Below are 17,204 nucleotides of genomic sequence, written 5' to 3'. Positions count from 1 at the left end.
TAAAGCGGACTCGTTCGACCATGCAACATGTTTCCAGTCATCAACAATCCAATGCCGGTGTTGACGGTCCCAGGCGAGGCGTAAAGTTTTCTTCGTGCAATCAAGGGTACACGAGTAGGCCTTCGGCTCTGAAAGCCCACATCGATGATGGTTCGTGGAATGGTTCGCACGCTGACACTTGTTGATGGCCCAGCATTGAAATCTGCATCAATTTGCGGAAGGGTTGCACTTCTGTCACCTTGAACAATTCTCTTTAGTCGACGTTGGTCCCACATTTGCAGGATCTCTTTCTGGTAGCAGCGATGTCGGACATTTGATGTTTTACTGGATTCCTGACATTTAGGGTACACTCGTGGAATGGTCGTAGGGGAAAATGGTTGAAATGGCTCTGAGCACTATGGGACTTAACTTCTGAGGTCATCAGTCCCCTAGAACTTAGAACTACTTAAACCTAACTAACCTAAGGAGATCACACACATCGATGCCCGAGGCAGAATTCGAACCTGCGACCGTAGCGGTCGCGCGGTTCCAGACTGTAGCGCCTAGAACCGCTAGGCCACCCCGGCCGGCCTAGGGGAAAATCCCCACTTCATCGCAACCTCAGAGATGCTGTGTCCCATCGGTCGAGCGCCGACTATAAGGCCACGTTCAGACTCACTTATATTTTGATAATCTGCCATTGTAGCAGCAGTACAGATCTAACAACTGCGCCAGACACTTGTCTCCAACCGCAGCGCCGTATTAAGCCTGTTTACATATCCCTGTATTTGAAGACGCATGCCTATACCAGTTTCTTTGGCGCTTCAGTGCATTTTGATAATCTCGTAACAAATGATCGGGGCACTGAGATTCAGACGTTTTACGTTTTTTATTTTAGATTTTGTGACTTGTTCCGTACCGACGAGAATCATCTCATTTTTGGGTCTGTGGAACGAGAACTGAATTTATCTAATAATAATAATAATAATGTCGTGTGACTAGGGCCTCCCGTCGGGTAGACCGTTCGACTGGTGCAAGTCTTTCGATTTGATGCCACTTCGGCGACTTGCGCGTCGATGGGGATCAAATGATGATTATGACAACACGACACCCAGTACTGGCAGAAGTAAAGCTGTGAGTACCGGGCGTGAGTCGTGCTTCGGTAGCTCAGTTGGTAGTGCACTTGCCCGCGAAAGGCAAAGGTCCCGAGTTCGAGTCTCGGTCGGGCACACAGTTTTAATCTGCCAGGAAGTTTCATATCAGCGCACACTCCGCTGCAGAGTGAAAATCTCATTCTGACGACACCCAGTCCCTGAGCTGAGAAAATCTCTGGTCCAGTCGGGAATCGGACCCGGGCTCTTAGGATTGACAGTCTGTCGCGCTCACCACTTTTTTTTTTTTTTGTTCAAATCTCATTTTGTTCGTTATGGTTCGTTGCAATTGTTCGTGGCGGACGTCCCGTGACGCGCATTGAAGTTCGCTATTGATCCATTCACTCAGTTTTTTTTTATTGCAGAGGGCAGCTAACCCTCTGACCGAACACGCTGAGCTACCGAGCCGGCTGTACCACTCACCTACCGGGGGCGGACATCTAACTAATAAACAATAAGGACGCCGCTTGGTTGTCTCGATATGCACTCTATGGCGCTGGTCTCGAAACGCGGTAAGGCCACGTGTATTTCCCAATGTCGACACGCTGAGAATACACGCGGAAGAAGTGGGCCACCGAACCGCGCGGCCCGTGTGTGGCGCCAAGGCCACGCGCGGTCGGTCGCGATGCCCCCTCCCCAGATAAACAGCAGCACGTGGCTGCCGCGTTGCGCGAACGGCGGCAGTGTTCGCCATGAGGCCGAGCGGATGGGCGCTGCGCTCGCTGGCTGCCAAGGCGTCGGCGTCCGCGTCGGTCTTTCGTGCCGTCGAGTCGGCGCTGCCGCTCGAGATCTTCAGCGTGGTGGCGGGCTTCGCGCGCGACCCCCACCCAAGCAAGGTCGACCTCGGCATCGGCGGTGAGTCCGGCAGAGGTCTTACATGGGAACCTCCCCATTGCACCCCCCTCACATTTAGTTATAAGCTGGCACAGTGGATAGGCCTTGAAAAACAGATCAATCGAGAAAACAGGAAGAAGTTATGTGGAACTATGAAAAAAATAAGCAAGATAGGCAACATCAAAGATAACGCGAGCTCAGAAGCGCCGTGGTTCCGTGGTTAGCGTGAGCAGCTGCGGAACGGGAGATCCTTGGTTCAAGTCTTACCTCGAGTGAAAAGTTTAATTTTTTGTGTATTTAGTGTATTTGGACCGCAAGTTCAGCAACAGGTGAATAGGGCAAACGCCGAATGTTATTGTGAATTGCAGTGCGTCAGGAAAAATGGAGAAAAGACTAAATGAACGTGTGATTGCTCCTTACGCGGATAAAGATTTTGCCTTACTCCTTGACAGCTGTACAGGACAGAACAATCAGGCATTGTACAATTTTAGTGTGGGAGTAGACGTGATTACCATTCCTCCAGGTTGTACACCTTTTGTGCAACCGTTAGATGTGTTTGGTTTTCGGCAAGTGAAATACTTTGTGAAAAGATTCTATGATTTTGCGAAGCTGCACAGGTACACAGTGCAGTATTGTTTACGTGATCGCGTGTCAATTATCAAAGTTCAGGCACTCACACATAATCAACTTCGCTCTCCAAAATTCCAGGACGTGTTCAGATTTGCTTGGACATATGCAGGATTTGACGGTCTACACACGGAAAAATTTGAAAACGTTAAAAACATATGTTTTGACAGAGCACAGGGAAAACTGTGCAACTCTGAAACTGTTGCATTCATTTGTTGCAGTTTGTGTGACAAACTCTTATGTTTTCATCACTTTTTTGGGAGTGATTATCACATCCGTCGGCCGCGGTGGTCAAGCGGTTCTAGGCGCTCAGTCCGGAACCGCGCGACTGCTACGGTCGCAGGTTCGAATCCTGCCTCGGGCATGGATGTGCGTGATGTCCTTAGGTTGGTTAGGTTTAAGTAGTTCTAAGTTCTAGGGGACTGATGACCTCAGAAGTTAAGTCCCATAGTGCTCAGAGCCATTTGAACCATTTTTTGATTATCATATCCACAAGAAAACCTAAATCGGACAACGTAGAAGAATCTTTTTACCCATTCGCGAAGTGTTCAAGTTAGGTGGGTCGACAACATTTTCCTGTCATGGGACGCACATGCCGTCACCTGTGTCGTATAGAATATGTCAGACGTGTTTTCCTGTGGAGGAATCGGTTGACCTATGACCTTGTGATCAAATGTTTTCGGTTCCCATTGGAGAGGCACGTCTTTTCGTCTACTAATCGTACGGTTTTGGGGTGCGGTCGCAAAACACAGACACTAAACTTATTACAGTGAACAGAGACGTCAATGAACGAACGGACAGATCAGAACTTTGCGAAAATAAAGGAAGTAAAGTTTTCACTGGAGTGAAGACTTGAACGAAGAACTTGTCATTCCGCAGCTGCTCACGCTAACCACGAGACCACAGCACTCCTGAGCTCATACCATCCTTGAAGTTGCCTATCTTGCTTGTGGACTACTCAGTTTGCATATTTTGCTTATTTTTTTCATAGTTCCACACAACTTCTTCCTGTTTCCTCGATTGATCTGTGTTCAGTTTTTCAAGGCCTATCCATTGTGCTAACTTATAGCTAAATTTGAGGGGGGTGCGATGGGGAGGTTCCCTTGTTAGGTAAATAAGCCGGTACCAGATGCTGCAGGCAGTATTCCGTCACGCACCGCTCCTCAACACACTTTCCTTGTTTTGCTTGTGCCGTTTTTCCCGCGGATACGCAAGGTCGGCATGGTTAATCGGATGTGGCAATGTTAGTTGAAGGGGAGGCCGGATGCCCTTCCTGCCACCACCCCGTACCCTCCGGGAAGGAATTAGTGTACCCCAACTGTCTGCGACTAGTGTAATCCATGGAATAGTGCGAAAGTGTTCAGATGTCTGCGAGCCGTGTAACCGAGGCTGGACGTGTGGACCAGCCCGATATTCACCTAGGGGGATGTGGAAAACCGCCTAAAAACCACATCCAGGCTGGCCGGCACACCGGCCCTCGTCGTCAATCCGCCGGGCGGATTCGATCCGGGGCCAGCGCGCCTACCCGAGTCCAGGAAGCAGCGCGTTAGCGCGCTCGGCTAACCTGGCGCTCCTCGCTCCTCAACACACTGCCTGGTTTTTCTTTTTTTTTTAAAAAAAAAAAAGGGGGGGGGTCAATCGCCCGGAAGGGGGCAAGGAAACGAAACAAAACATCGCGGGTTGAGAGGGTATGTAAAGTTACTGCAGTGATTAGAAAATCGAGTCAAAATTCGAAAGAACTTGGCAATATGACCCCACCTAACAATATCTCATTGAGGGAAGCATGCTCTGGTTCGATTAGAAAAGGATAAGATCGTTGTATCCTCTCCTGAGGCAAAATGGCCCATAACTGTTGTAACAAGTCCTTGACATCCTCGGTATTGCTGGTTCCACGTACAGTAGTGGAAATTGGTAATAGTACAGTATCTGAACAATACTTCTGTCGAATTTACTACGAAACTTGTAGATACATATGAGACATAAGCAATCATGACAAAATTATATAGTTTCTTTCTCAACACGAGTAACAACGTAAGGCGTTTGCATTTCCTGTACGGAAATTGGCATAAAGGCACTCACTGCCCTGTTGTGTTATACTTTGTCCAACCTCCGTTCTTCCTAATTACCAGAAAAATTCTAGTCGGCATGGGTTTTGTTAGGCTTCGTAGTTCTCGCAATGAAGTTGTCGCCCACTCTTCTCGTATTGCACTTTTCTCGCAACCGACCTCAAATTGCCTTCCATTCCATAGATACGCCTTGCAAGTATTCCCCAAAGGTATTCCATGGGATTCAGGTCCGGGCTACTGCAGGCCAGGGCAAAACTTTTTGGTTGTAGCAGAAACACGCACAGACCCATTATTCTATTGTAATGTTAGACTTTCGTCCCCTTCTTTCACATAGGTTCTAATTCATTCTGCTTCTAGCATCTCAGCGTTCAAGTTACAGTCAATTCTAGTGTTCACCCAAGCAATGCGTGACTTACCTTTAGCGCAGTGGTCTGCCTAAATCATAACACTTCCACCACGCAAATTTTCTGGTCGTTCTCACCTGCTGCTCTGTTCTCAAATCATGCCGATAACAATGAAATTCATCCGACCCTTCAAAACTGAACTTCTTCTCGTCAATGAAGATCTCATTATCCCATTCTGAAGTCCGTGACATAGGTTTTTCAGCAAGCTCCAATCTAGCCTGTTCACATTTGGATGTTGAACAACTGTTTGGGACCATTTCTTGAATGCAAGTTGTTTGTCATTTGACAAAATTTGTCGTACCCGTCTGGCTGTTACTGACGACTATAAATCAGCAACGAATTGAGAAGAATAACAGTTTGTTGCCCTTGCTTTGCGCAAAAATAACTGTTTCCCAAATAATTTACTGCTAAGCCCAAATTTACCGTTCTGTCCATATAGTGCGCCCAATGTAACGAAATGATCAACACCGCACTCGAACGTTTCCACTTCTTGGCGACTGGCTGATTAGAAAGTCCCATTTACTTGTACGCACTAAGTTTTGCCTTCTCATCTGATGATACCTGTTTTCCACGTGACATCGTCGCAGTCGTGGCTTAGGTACGCAACACACACTATCGCTAATGGTGTCAGTTTCCTATCTTCAGTGTAAACGCACTTATGCTCTCACTAATAAAGGACAGAGCCGACTGCATTTACACCGAGCTCACCCTCCACCAACTGAATCGTTGACGTCTTGTTACACACTGTACTGATGACATCTGACTGCATTTGTCGTTATACTAGATTTCATACTATTCCATATACAGTATTCACTACTGTTCCAACCGACTGTGTTAATTTTCCTGCAGATGTCTATGCCTTACTCATTTCCACTGCTGTACGTTCTACTGAGGACAGATCTGGAAATCTTATCAACCACGGCAGTACCTCAACATCACGCAGACAATTCATGCAGACAAATATCCTGTGCGAGTCTTGTTGAGAAATGGCAACACGAAATTGTCACACGAGGCATCACACGTGAGGTTGCAGAATGTCTGTGATACACTGTTTTTCCTTCATGGGTCGCTCGATAACCATCAGCCGTGACCTAAAGTGACATCCGATGACACCTCGCACTGTAACGCCAGAAGTAACACTCCTACGCTTCTCCGAAGTACATGGACGTCACATCTACCGATTTCAGACCATTCGGATAATTCCTTCGTGGTGCATGTTTTTTCGTCTTTGAGTGTGTTTATTTTATGTTATTTATTTATTTACCTCGTTGTTCGAGAAACTTTATTTGGCAATAATATGCAGTACACACTTTAGTAAAATGTAGAGCAACATAAAACTATAGTCTTTCAAAAGTCTTGGTAGCGAAAACAGTGACGTTTTTGTGTTACTTAAATACCTAACGATAGTGTTTTCACGTGAACAACACTTTTCCCCATTCAACGTTGTTTTTTTATCTGATGAAAGTCGCAAGAAAAACTCAGAACGACAATGAGATGGCTCAAATTATTTTCCCTTGCGTGTCTTCTCGAATGTTAGGTTTCAAACTAGTTACAAGACATCAAGATCACTTTCCATGTTCAGGCGACTGCAGTTTTTGTTTTCATAATGGCTAGTCTAGTTTCATGCGATTTAAAGAATTTCTTTTTCCAACGAAAATGCTGTGTTTATATTTCAACGCTGGGTGAGCTGTTATTAGATGACTTTCAAGACGTACAAGCCACAAAAGACGTGACTGAGGACATCATGACACATAACAAACAGTTATTGGAAATATTTTCAATAATCATTTTTTAAATGTTGTGGAGAATGTAGGATCTATATCTTCACTAGAAGAGGCAAGGCTTCTAATAGAAGAGGCCATACCTGTGCAGTTTGAAACAACTGTATTTCCACGAACCTCTCCCTCTGAAATCAGTAAAATAATAAACTCACTGAAAAGTAAAAGCTCTTACGGAATTGATGGCATTTCCAGCAAGATACTTAAAGCTTGTTCCCCACAGATAATTAGGATTCTCAGCCACGTATGTAATACCTCTTTGGAGCAAGGTGTTTTCCCCGATAGACTGAAATATGCCATTGTAAAACCATTGCATAAAGTCGGATGTCAACAACTATCGCCCCATCTCTCTTCTGACAGCTCTATCAAAAATTTTTGAGAAAGTAATGTATTCAAGAGTAGCCTCCCATATATGTAAAAATAAAGTACTAACAAAATGTCAGTTTGGTTTTTAGAAAGGCTTTTCAACAGAAAATGCTATATACGCTTTCACTGATCAAATATTAAATTCTCTGAATAACCGGACATCACCCATTGGTATTTTTTGTGATCTCTCAAAGGCCTTTGACTGTGTAAATCATGGAATTCTTTTAGATAAGCTAAATCATTATGGTTTGAGGGGGGCAGTGCACAAATGGTTTAATTCATACTTAACTGGAAGAATGCAGAAAGTTGAAATAAGTGATTCATGTAATGTTAATACAGCAGCTGACTCCTCAAACTGGGGGGCTATCAAGTATGGGGTCCCACAGGGTTCGGTCTTAGGTCATTTACTGTTCTTGATATACATTAATGACTTACCATTCCATATTGATGAAGATGCAAAGTTAGTTCTTTTTGCTGATGTTACAAGAATAGTAATAACATTCAAAAACCAAGAACTAAGTGATGTAATTGTAAATGATGTTTTTCACAAAATTATTAAGTGGTTCTCAGCAAACGGACTCTCTTTAAATTTTGATAAAACACAGTAAATGGCACAACTCCAGTAATAAATATAGACTTTGAACAGAAGTCTGTAGCTAAGGTAGAATTTTCAAAATTTTTAGGTGTGTCCATTGATGAGAGGTTAAACTGGAAGCAACACATTGATGGTCTGCTGAAACGTCTGAGTTCGGCTACGTATGCTATTAGGGTTATTGCAAATTTTGGTGATAAGAATCTCAGTAAATTAGCTTACTATGCCTACTTTCATTCACTGCTTTCGTATAGTATCATATTCTGGGGTAATTCATCGTTGAGTAGAAAAGTATTCATTGCTCAAAAACGTGCAATCAGAATAATTGCTGGAGCCCACCCACGGTCATCCTGCAGACATCTATTTAAGGATCTAGGGATACTCACAGTAACCTTACAGTATATATATTCACTTATGAAATTTGTTGTTAATAATCCAGCCCAGTTCAAAAGTAATAGCAGTGTGCATAGCTATAACACCAGGAGAAAGGATGATCTTCACTATGCAGGGTTAAATCTGACTTTGGCACAGAAGGGGGTAAATTATGCTGCCACAAAAGTCTTTGGTCACCTACCAAACAGCATCAAAAGCCTGACAGATAGTTAACCAACATTTAAAAATAAATTAAAAGAATTTCTAGATGACACTCCTTCTACTCATTGGCTGAATTTTTAGATATAAATTAAGGGAGGGAAAAAAAAACTAACTTAAGCATTAGTGTAATGCAATATTTTGTGTAATGTAATATCTTGTACAGACATCTTTCATTAACCTGACACATTCCACATCATTACGAAGTGTCGTATTCATGATCTATGGAACGAGTATTAATCTAATCTAATCTGGTAGTAACTGCACGTTGTCTTTTTCAACGAACGTGAATCCATCCATAATACAGTCACAATCTTCTTTTAGCAGACATTGTTACTCAGCCTACAAAAGCAACAAAACTGCTGTTTACTTCTATAGAGCACAACAAGCGTAGTACTGTATTAAGAATGCAGAGCGCAGATTGAAGAATGTGTTGTATTCGCAATAGCTCGGTGACGTACAAGGCAAACCTGATGCCAACTCTACAAAAAATGCACCAGCTGACTGTAATAGAAATATAAAATTTTTGATTTGTCTAAGCGCATGTTTCTGCTTTCTTCTGAGATGTCTGCGCTCCCGTTTATGTCTGTCACACACTCCTCCCACTCTTCCTCCTCCCCCCCCCCCCCCCCCCCGACCCCACTCGCTGTTTGCGAGCTACTGGAATACAAGGTCACAATGAGACACTACGATAGAGCAGCGACAATTTGCCAACTTTCGCCGAGCGAAGAATGCAGTCTCAGAGACATTGCAAGTCTAATGCGTGTGTGCAGAAGCAGGCCCTACTGATTAGGATATTACGTGACTATTTGACGAAGAGAATCGCGTAGCTCTGTTCCTAAAGAAAGCGCGGGCAAGAGCTAAATGAAAGAGACAGGCGATTAATCACAAGAGAGATTAAGCGTATTCCTCGACTGGTTGCACCTAAAACTGCATTCCAGCTGCTGCAAGAATGTGGGAAGTAAGTGATTCAACAGCCAGCCTGCCGCCGGCAGAACTACGGTGCGGTAATACACCAACGTTCCGCTAGCTGGCATGTGTCACGTTTTAAACGGTTCAAATGGCTCTGAGCACTATGGGACTTAACATCTGGGGTCATCAGCCCCCTAGAACTTAGAACTACTTAAACCTAACTAACCCACGAACATCACACACATCCATGCCTGAGGCAGGATTCTAACCTTCGACCGTAGCGGTCGCGCGGTTCCAGACTGAAGCGCCTAGAACCGCTCGGTCACACGTCCGGCGTTTTGGGTTTACTTCGGCCGCTGCTAAGTCAACATGGCGTACAGCTATTTGCAAAACGACTTTACGTTTCGTCTTCTGTTCAGACTTCGCCCGACCCAATGCCCTCGACGTCGAACGATTTCCTCGCGACTACGTTAACATACCACCGCAAGGTCTAATAGGAATCCTCCTGTCCATAGTTGGTAGCAGTATGTCAAGATGATTAACGACGCAGCGTGTGACAGGGCGCTACAGGAAGCGAACCGTGGACTATATTTCTGACATTCCGACGGCAGCGTAGGGCCAGATATGGTCTATCACGCCGGTCTCAGGGTACGAACGATACAGATATTCGATCTGCCATTCCAGAACCCGCATACGTTGTCATTGCGGAGCTCTGACCCAATGGCAGCGTACAGGAACATTTTGCCTAAGGATGTGTACAATTCCGAAACTATCCAGCTCACATTTTCAGAAATGTTCGTGCAATACAGGCTGACTGCCCTACCAGTAACTTACGCAATAGTCCTTGCCACGCCTACAGCTTTGCCCAGCCCGTTGCATGGTCTCTCCGATCATCATGTCCTGCCATCCCACCATCCTTCAGTCCAGCCGGCCGTTGTGGCCGAGCGGTTCTAGGCGCTTCAGTCTGGTACCGCGCGACCGCTACGGTCGCAGGTTCGAATCCTGCCTCGGGCTTGGATGTGTGTGATGTCCTTAGTATAATTAGGTTTAAGTAGTTCTAAGTCTAGGGGACTGGTGACCTAAGATGTTAAGTCCTATAGTGCTCAGAGCCATTTTTTTGAACCTTCAGTTCATCTGACGACATGGCCACTACAGAACTCTCCTGACAGGTGCCACAATACACCCTTTACTCCTTCATTGTACCAACCAAGGCCTTGAAACCTGATTGTTCCCCACTGAGGAACTTGTGCACAAACAATTTCCGCCACGTCGGCGCAAACATCATCGCCCCTCGCCCACAGGTCCCCACAAAACTTTTATCCAAGAAGTTGGAAATGCAGTCCGACCTGCTGACAGTCCCATGTACTAGTGATGGCCAACTCGTTTTGCTGGAAGGGCAACAAGTGTGCAGGTTGCGACATCTGTCTCGCTGCCAATCCCTCACGATCCCTCTCGCATGGGCATTCGACAGACACTTGGCACAGCGGTATGGAGTAATGGCATGGAAGACGAAACGTCTCCTCCTTGGGTCTGCCTGCCCTCCCGAACAAGGCTGCCCATTAATATCAGACTCGACACATGATGGCTGGTGGGACCATCCTTGCAGTCCCATTCCCACACTGCTCCCAGCGATGGCAGACACACATCCACAACTACTAGAACAGGTATAATGGTTCGCCGCATTGAACGTCAACATGATCAGCATTGCGCCAAAGTTATAGCTCCTGTATGTGTACTTCAGGGCTCTCACTTTGATGCCATCCATCTTCAGGAAGTTTGTGTTGCCACACTACCAACAATCTATAGCTATGACTCATACACATCTGTAGGCAATCACTCAGGGTGCAGAATGGCCTTTTTCACATGTGAAGAGACCCCAGTCACAGACACAATACTCCTCTCATTTGGCTGGGGCATAGCTGTAACCATCTCCGACACACACTTTGTCAATATCTACACCCACAAATCATTGGCAGCTGTCCACGTTCTTCACAGATGAGTGGCCCTTCTGTTTTCCAGGTTCTATTATCACTTTGTTATGATCAGTGATTTAAACTGTGTCCTTCATACAAAGACCAAATGTGGCTGAGACTGCTTCACCGTGGCAGAGCCACTACTATCAGCATCTAACACTGTAAGTCTCCACTGCAGTTGGCACAGTGTGCCACAACCACACAGCCACCACATACAGCTGATTCTGCTCCACCCAGATAATTCCGTTTCTATCAGCCTCACACAGTGTACAACCCCAGAACAGCTTGGCACTGTGACTGGCAGCCTTTCAAAACAAATGACTTCATGATGTGCGACCACACCCCATATGCTGACACATCTGCGTGTGAGTGTAGCTCCATTTGTGACTACTCAGTAGTACTCAAAACAGGTTTATCTATTCGAGAAGACTATCCTAGTCACCTCAACATTCCGCACATCACTCAGTCCTCTTTCACTCCACTAATAACAACTGCCTCATCTCGGCCTCCAGCCTATCACAGACAGTCACTGCACAGGCTTCACCCATTAAAGTTCGCACTGTCTAATAAATTAGCGACTCACGACAATTACAACATCCTCTCAACATACACCATCACTTTGATCGAATCAGAGTCCGTTTGGTACATGTAGCCTCCACATGCTGATATCCTCACCATCGACACCCCATCCCTTCTCTCTTCAGTCGCACCACCGACGTCCTGTGTTGACACATCGTATGTTTCCCACATCAGACACAGATATACCAGCTGTTCAGCATCTGTATGACACCCACTGTGACTTCGAGTATTAGCTCAGTCATGTCTCGCAAAAGTGTCATTAATGGTAAAACTGGTGCATCTGCACTTCATCGCCTATGAGAAATGCTCCAGCTGTTCCTGGTTCCTATCTCAGCCATGACGTGCTTGGCCAGAAGAGATTCACACCTGCAAGAAACAGTCCAGCCACGCTCTCCTTCCAGGCCAGTCATGATGCGGATGGTCAGTCAAACTTACCATACACAACACCTGAAGTTAATCAACCGCCACTTCACCTCATTGACCTCAGCACTGCTCCTTTGTTTCCTACCCCATGCTCCACACCTCCACACTGCCAGAGTAGGGGGGGGGGGGCGCTCAGTGGTGGCTATCGTTCACAACAACAACACTAACCAGCGAGAGTGACGTGAACTCTCTCTGACTGTTTAGTAAGCACTGTGCTCTGTTCATGAGCAAACATCTCATTTAATCGCTTTCAACAAAGTGGTATTACTCTACTTACTGATAGTGTATTCGATATTCTTCATCGGTCTGTATCCCTATATTGCATGATGCAATACTGAAAATTATTCTCTTCCATTTTTCCAGACTTTCCTACTTTGATTATAATATTGTATTATTGCAACTGAGAAATCCGTTTTTTTTAAATTTTTGGTCCTAATTTGCCTTAAGGTTCTTGAAGACAGGTATAAAGCTGTGGAAACCGTAATCCATTGCATTGTTGTATACAAAAGTGTTATAGCATTCAACTGTATAAGTGACATTCTCTTTTTTCGCTAGAAATGATAAAGTGCAGTTTACACGCAGTTCTTGCATGACACGTGACTGTCTGGCTTTATGGAAAGGATTTTGGGGATAATAAGATGTTTCGTTTTTAGCTCAGCTACAATTTCTCTATAGTATTATCTATTAATCAAATCTCCTCTACATTTTTACTTCAACTAAATATCTTAATTTCGCGACTGGTATAATTCCCTGAATCTGTTTAGATAGGTCGAAGAATCTGAAAGACAGTAATGTTAATCTCACTTGCAGTTCAGAGCGGCCAGATCCATAGATCTCACATGGTAACGGTAGACTGACTCTGGCGAACAGTTCTACAACTTTCGAATAGTTTTACTTTAGCAGTTTTTCGAGTTTCAGTTTGATGTGTAACTTGTACTTCGTGTACCATACATGTTTGTTCCAGTTTTACAATTCACATTCAGATTTTACGAAACGAAGCTGGTTTTGCACGCAACTTAACCACAGTCTAACACAACAGTCGCGACACTTACTGCTGTAAAAGTTGTTTACGTTTGACAGCTGGAGCGACACTGGCTCTCCAAGCGGCGAGAAAGGAGAACTTCATATGCGTCGTAAGCATGATGTTTGTTTTGCATCCATTTCCTACTTGATTTACGAAATATCTGAATTATTTTTTTGCCTCCAAGAGTTTGTGTAATATCAGAAGACATGATGATGAGGTCCCATACTCTAAGGAGCGTAGGGGACGATGCGGGAGACCCGCACTGCCGTACTAAGCAGAGTCCTAGCGGAGATGGTTTGCCATTGTATTCCTCCGACCATAATTAGGAGGAATGATGATGATGATGAAGACGACACAACAACACCCAGTCATCACGAGGCAGGGAAAATCCCTGACCCGCCAGGAATCAAACCCGGAACCCCATGTGCAGGAAGCGAGAATGCTACCGCAAGACCACGAGCTGTGGACTATCGGAAGACATGGATGTTTCTAAAAATGATTCTAAAATAAGTGGAAGTATGAATGAAACTCATGAATCCAGTGGCAAGTTCCAATACATTCGTGAATAAACATTTGTGACATTGAATAGAACTATAGCTTATCACGTTATCAACGGAATATAAACACATAGATTCAAAAATAAGAAGCACAGATGTGTAACTCTACATGCAAAATGGATCGATGCCCCATTTGTCATTCCATAGGCCTATCGTGTTTTAATCATTGTCACCTACAAGTACGACCTTCATCGTTATATTCTTCTAAGGGGAACAAACAAGTGCCAAATAGTGGGAGAAATATACTGTGAGAGTAAACCCCAAAACCTAAAAGCCAATAACACTGTCAGAAGTGCTGTCGTATGCTAAATTTGCCATTAGAGACTTTTAATCCAATGACATATGCATAGTTTATCAGTATCGGAGAAATGCTGTGCCTTCTGCTTTAAAAGGTGGAATATATTGCGATTTAGCCCACATTTTATTTGTATGCCTTCCATACACCTCTGCAATGTACACACTGATGAAAACATAAATCATTCTGACAAAGCCTGTATGCCAGAGTGCTGTAATATGATAAATTTAGAGGAAACAGCTTAGTTTTGTCTTTCCATTCTGCAGATGGCATGATAATTTGATTTAGCAACAAGCCAAGGACACCTTATTTTAAAAAAATTGGGATCCTATAGTCTTCTAAATTTGTTTGTCCTTAACTTGATCCTTCTGATACAGTTTCTATTGCTGTATGTACTTAAAATGATAGGCACCTTCCTAGTCCCACAACAGTATAGCGATCTGCACATTTTGATGCTCCACATACGTTTTCTAAACCTGAATAACTACACTTAGCCGGCCGCGGTGGTCTCGCGGTTCTAGGCGCGCAGTCCGGAACCGTGCGACTGCTACGGTCGCAGGTTCGAATCCTGCCTCGGGCATGGATGTGTGTGATGTCCTTAGGTTAGTTAGGTTTAAGTAGTTCTAAGTTCTAGGGGACTAATGACCACAGCAGTTGAGTCCCATAGTGCTCAGAGCCATTTTTGAACTACACTTAATTTTACCACTTGATCGTCAAAGCAGGTCTGTGTTGACGATTCTGATGAATCTGGCTCTGATATACGGAGAGTTGAACTGGCTGTTTTTGTGCCATAGGAGTGTTTTACAGCTTTAGAGGGATTGTCAAACCTTTGTGTCAGTCCCCTCTTCAACGTCCGTTGAGGTGGCCTATTTGGAATGTGAAACAATGCGGTTAAGTGCATTCCACACGAGTTTATTATTGTCTGCATTCATGAACTGGTTTTGTTCGACGTGTAACGGACGAAACATAACATTACTGTAAAGGTAAACAGGGTGTTTTTTCATCAGATCTTCTCGTCTGCTATTCACTAGCCATTTTCTACTCCTAAAATGAAACATCAATCATCAATATACATGTAATTTGCAAGCGAATTCAGACGCAATCTGGTAGCATGATGGTAGTGGTATATACCTCTCAGGGTCCTTAGCAAACCTAAAAGAGACAGATGTGGTATCTTCTTCTTGTTGTTGCTGCAATTCATTGCGCTACACTACACTCCCATTTGTAAAACCACTGTACAAACCAAAATAAACAACTACTATTCACATCCGTTTTCACGATCGCGGCAAACTCAACTGCTTTGCCAGGCGAGTGGCTGAGCAGTTTGACGCGCCATGTCACGGACTGCCCTCCTGCTGGAGGTTCGAGTCCTCCCTTGGGAATGGATGTGGGTGTTGTTCTCAGCATGAGGTAGTTTAAGTAGTGTGTAAGTCTAGGGAGTGATGACCTCAGCAGTTTGGTCCGTTAGGAATACACACACACACACACACACACACACACACATTAACTCAACAGTTTAACTTACTGGCCGCTTGGGCGCTGCTGGCGTAGTAGGCAACAGAATCGAGACGAAGTGTCGTAACTGTTAGGTTTAACTGTGGTTTAACTGTAAGAGTAGTCATCCTCCTTCCTTTAAACAAAAAATTTACAGCCTTTTCTTTGACACTAAAAGCTATTAGTTTACATGTTTTATTCGGGGTAAGATGGTTCCGGTACTGTGTTTTTGTTAAATTACTACAGCAATCATTGTTCGACCTGCAATTCGTGGAATCGAGTTATTTCTTGTTTCTTCTACTGTTTCCATACTTTATAACGAAACTTCGACATCATTTCAATGAATATACAATAAATTAACTAATATGTAACACATACATAGGTCTTCAGAAGAAGTAGATGGTTTCGATTCCATACCAGATTCTTCATATTTCACCTATTCAAGGCTGAAGACATTAGCTGCATCCCACCTTACTGTGAAACTTTGGAACCTGCACAAAGACATGTGCTGTTAGCTAGCATATAGGAAGAAAACACAAATAAAATTAATTCAGTTTTATCTCCATTATTAACACTTCGTCAAGTGCAAAGGCAACCGGTAATTTTTATAGTTATTGAATGAGTTGCAAGTTCAAGTGAATAGTAACTGGAAACAGTTGTATCAGAGAAATTACCAACGAAAACTGAAATTCATTTTACACATTACGATCATGTTGTGTTATTTGTTTGCTGGCCGGTGTGGCCATGCGTTTCTAGGCGCTTCAGTCTGGAACTGCGTGACCGCTACGGTCGCAAGTTCGAATCCTGCCTCGGGCATGGATGTGTATGATGTCCTTAGGTTAGATAGGTTTAAGTAGTTCTAAGTTCTAGGGGACTGATGACCACAGATGTTAAGTCCCATAGGGCTCAGAGCCATTTTTGTTATCTGTTTACCATTGTGCTGTCAACCAAGGCTGTGCATCCACCGCATTGCACATGCGGTGTTTGCCACAGATATGGCAGGGGTGTACATTCCTCCAGCCCCTCGTGACCTATGCATTTGGCAATTTTCAGTATTTATGTTTTGTTTGTTTGTTTTTTAAATACTTGCAGGAGTCTTATCAGTGAACAGTCTGACAGTGTATTCCTCTCGGTTATTCTTCCTGTATAAAAAATTTCAGGGCAGATTTCGACATGTCGAATTGTACAGTTCTTCTGTGAGTCCAGAACATACTATGTATTTTGTGAGGTGTGTAAACAGCTTCTGAAGCTTGCAGGCCAAGAATACGCTCCTTTCAGGTTGCGGAAAGCCGAAGTATTCAGCGGCTGCGAGATGCTAAGCCTCCCTTCTCCCTTACAGAAAAGATGGCGGCGCCATCGTGATACTAGCAAAAACATCCTGCAAGCTTTCCCTTGGGCTAGGGATGGCTGGGCCAACCAAAGAAGAAGATAACAGTGGCAGCAGGCGTTCATTGGAAGGGGTAGATGCAGAGGGTATCCAAGGGAGAGGGGAATTTTCAGCAGCTGTCTCCTAGAACCTGGGACATCAGTGGCTCAAGGAAATGCGCCCAAAAACTGAC

The 17,204-nt window shown here is 44.3% G+C and overlaps 1 protein-coding gene across 1 annotated transcript in view; it reads left to right on the top strand.

Annotated features, from left to right (window-relative positions):
* The first annotated feature begins 1,816 nt into the window (after positions 1-1,816).
* LOC126354737 (aspartate aminotransferase, cytoplasmic-like) overlaps positions 1,817-17,204 on the top strand; it is a 70,898-nt gene continuing 55,510 nt past the window's right edge. Inside the window, exon 1 of the mRNA XM_050004603.1 lies at positions 1,817-1,985. Within this exon, the coding sequence (XP_049860560.1) occupies positions 1,823-1,985 (163 nt within the window). The 5' untranslated portion in view covers positions 1,817-1,822. The remainder of the gene's footprint in view (positions 1,986-17,204) is intronic.

Source organism: Schistocerca gregaria, chromosome 3 (assembly GCF_023897955.1).
Source record: "Schistocerca gregaria isolate iqSchGreg1 chromosome 3, iqSchGreg1.2, whole genome shotgun sequence".
Classification (NCBI taxonomy): domain Eukaryota; kingdom Metazoa; phylum Arthropoda; class Insecta; order Orthoptera; family Acrididae; genus Schistocerca; species Schistocerca gregaria.
Note: the sequence above shows the minus strand (reverse complement) of the source record. Positions and strands in the feature narration are given on the sequence as shown.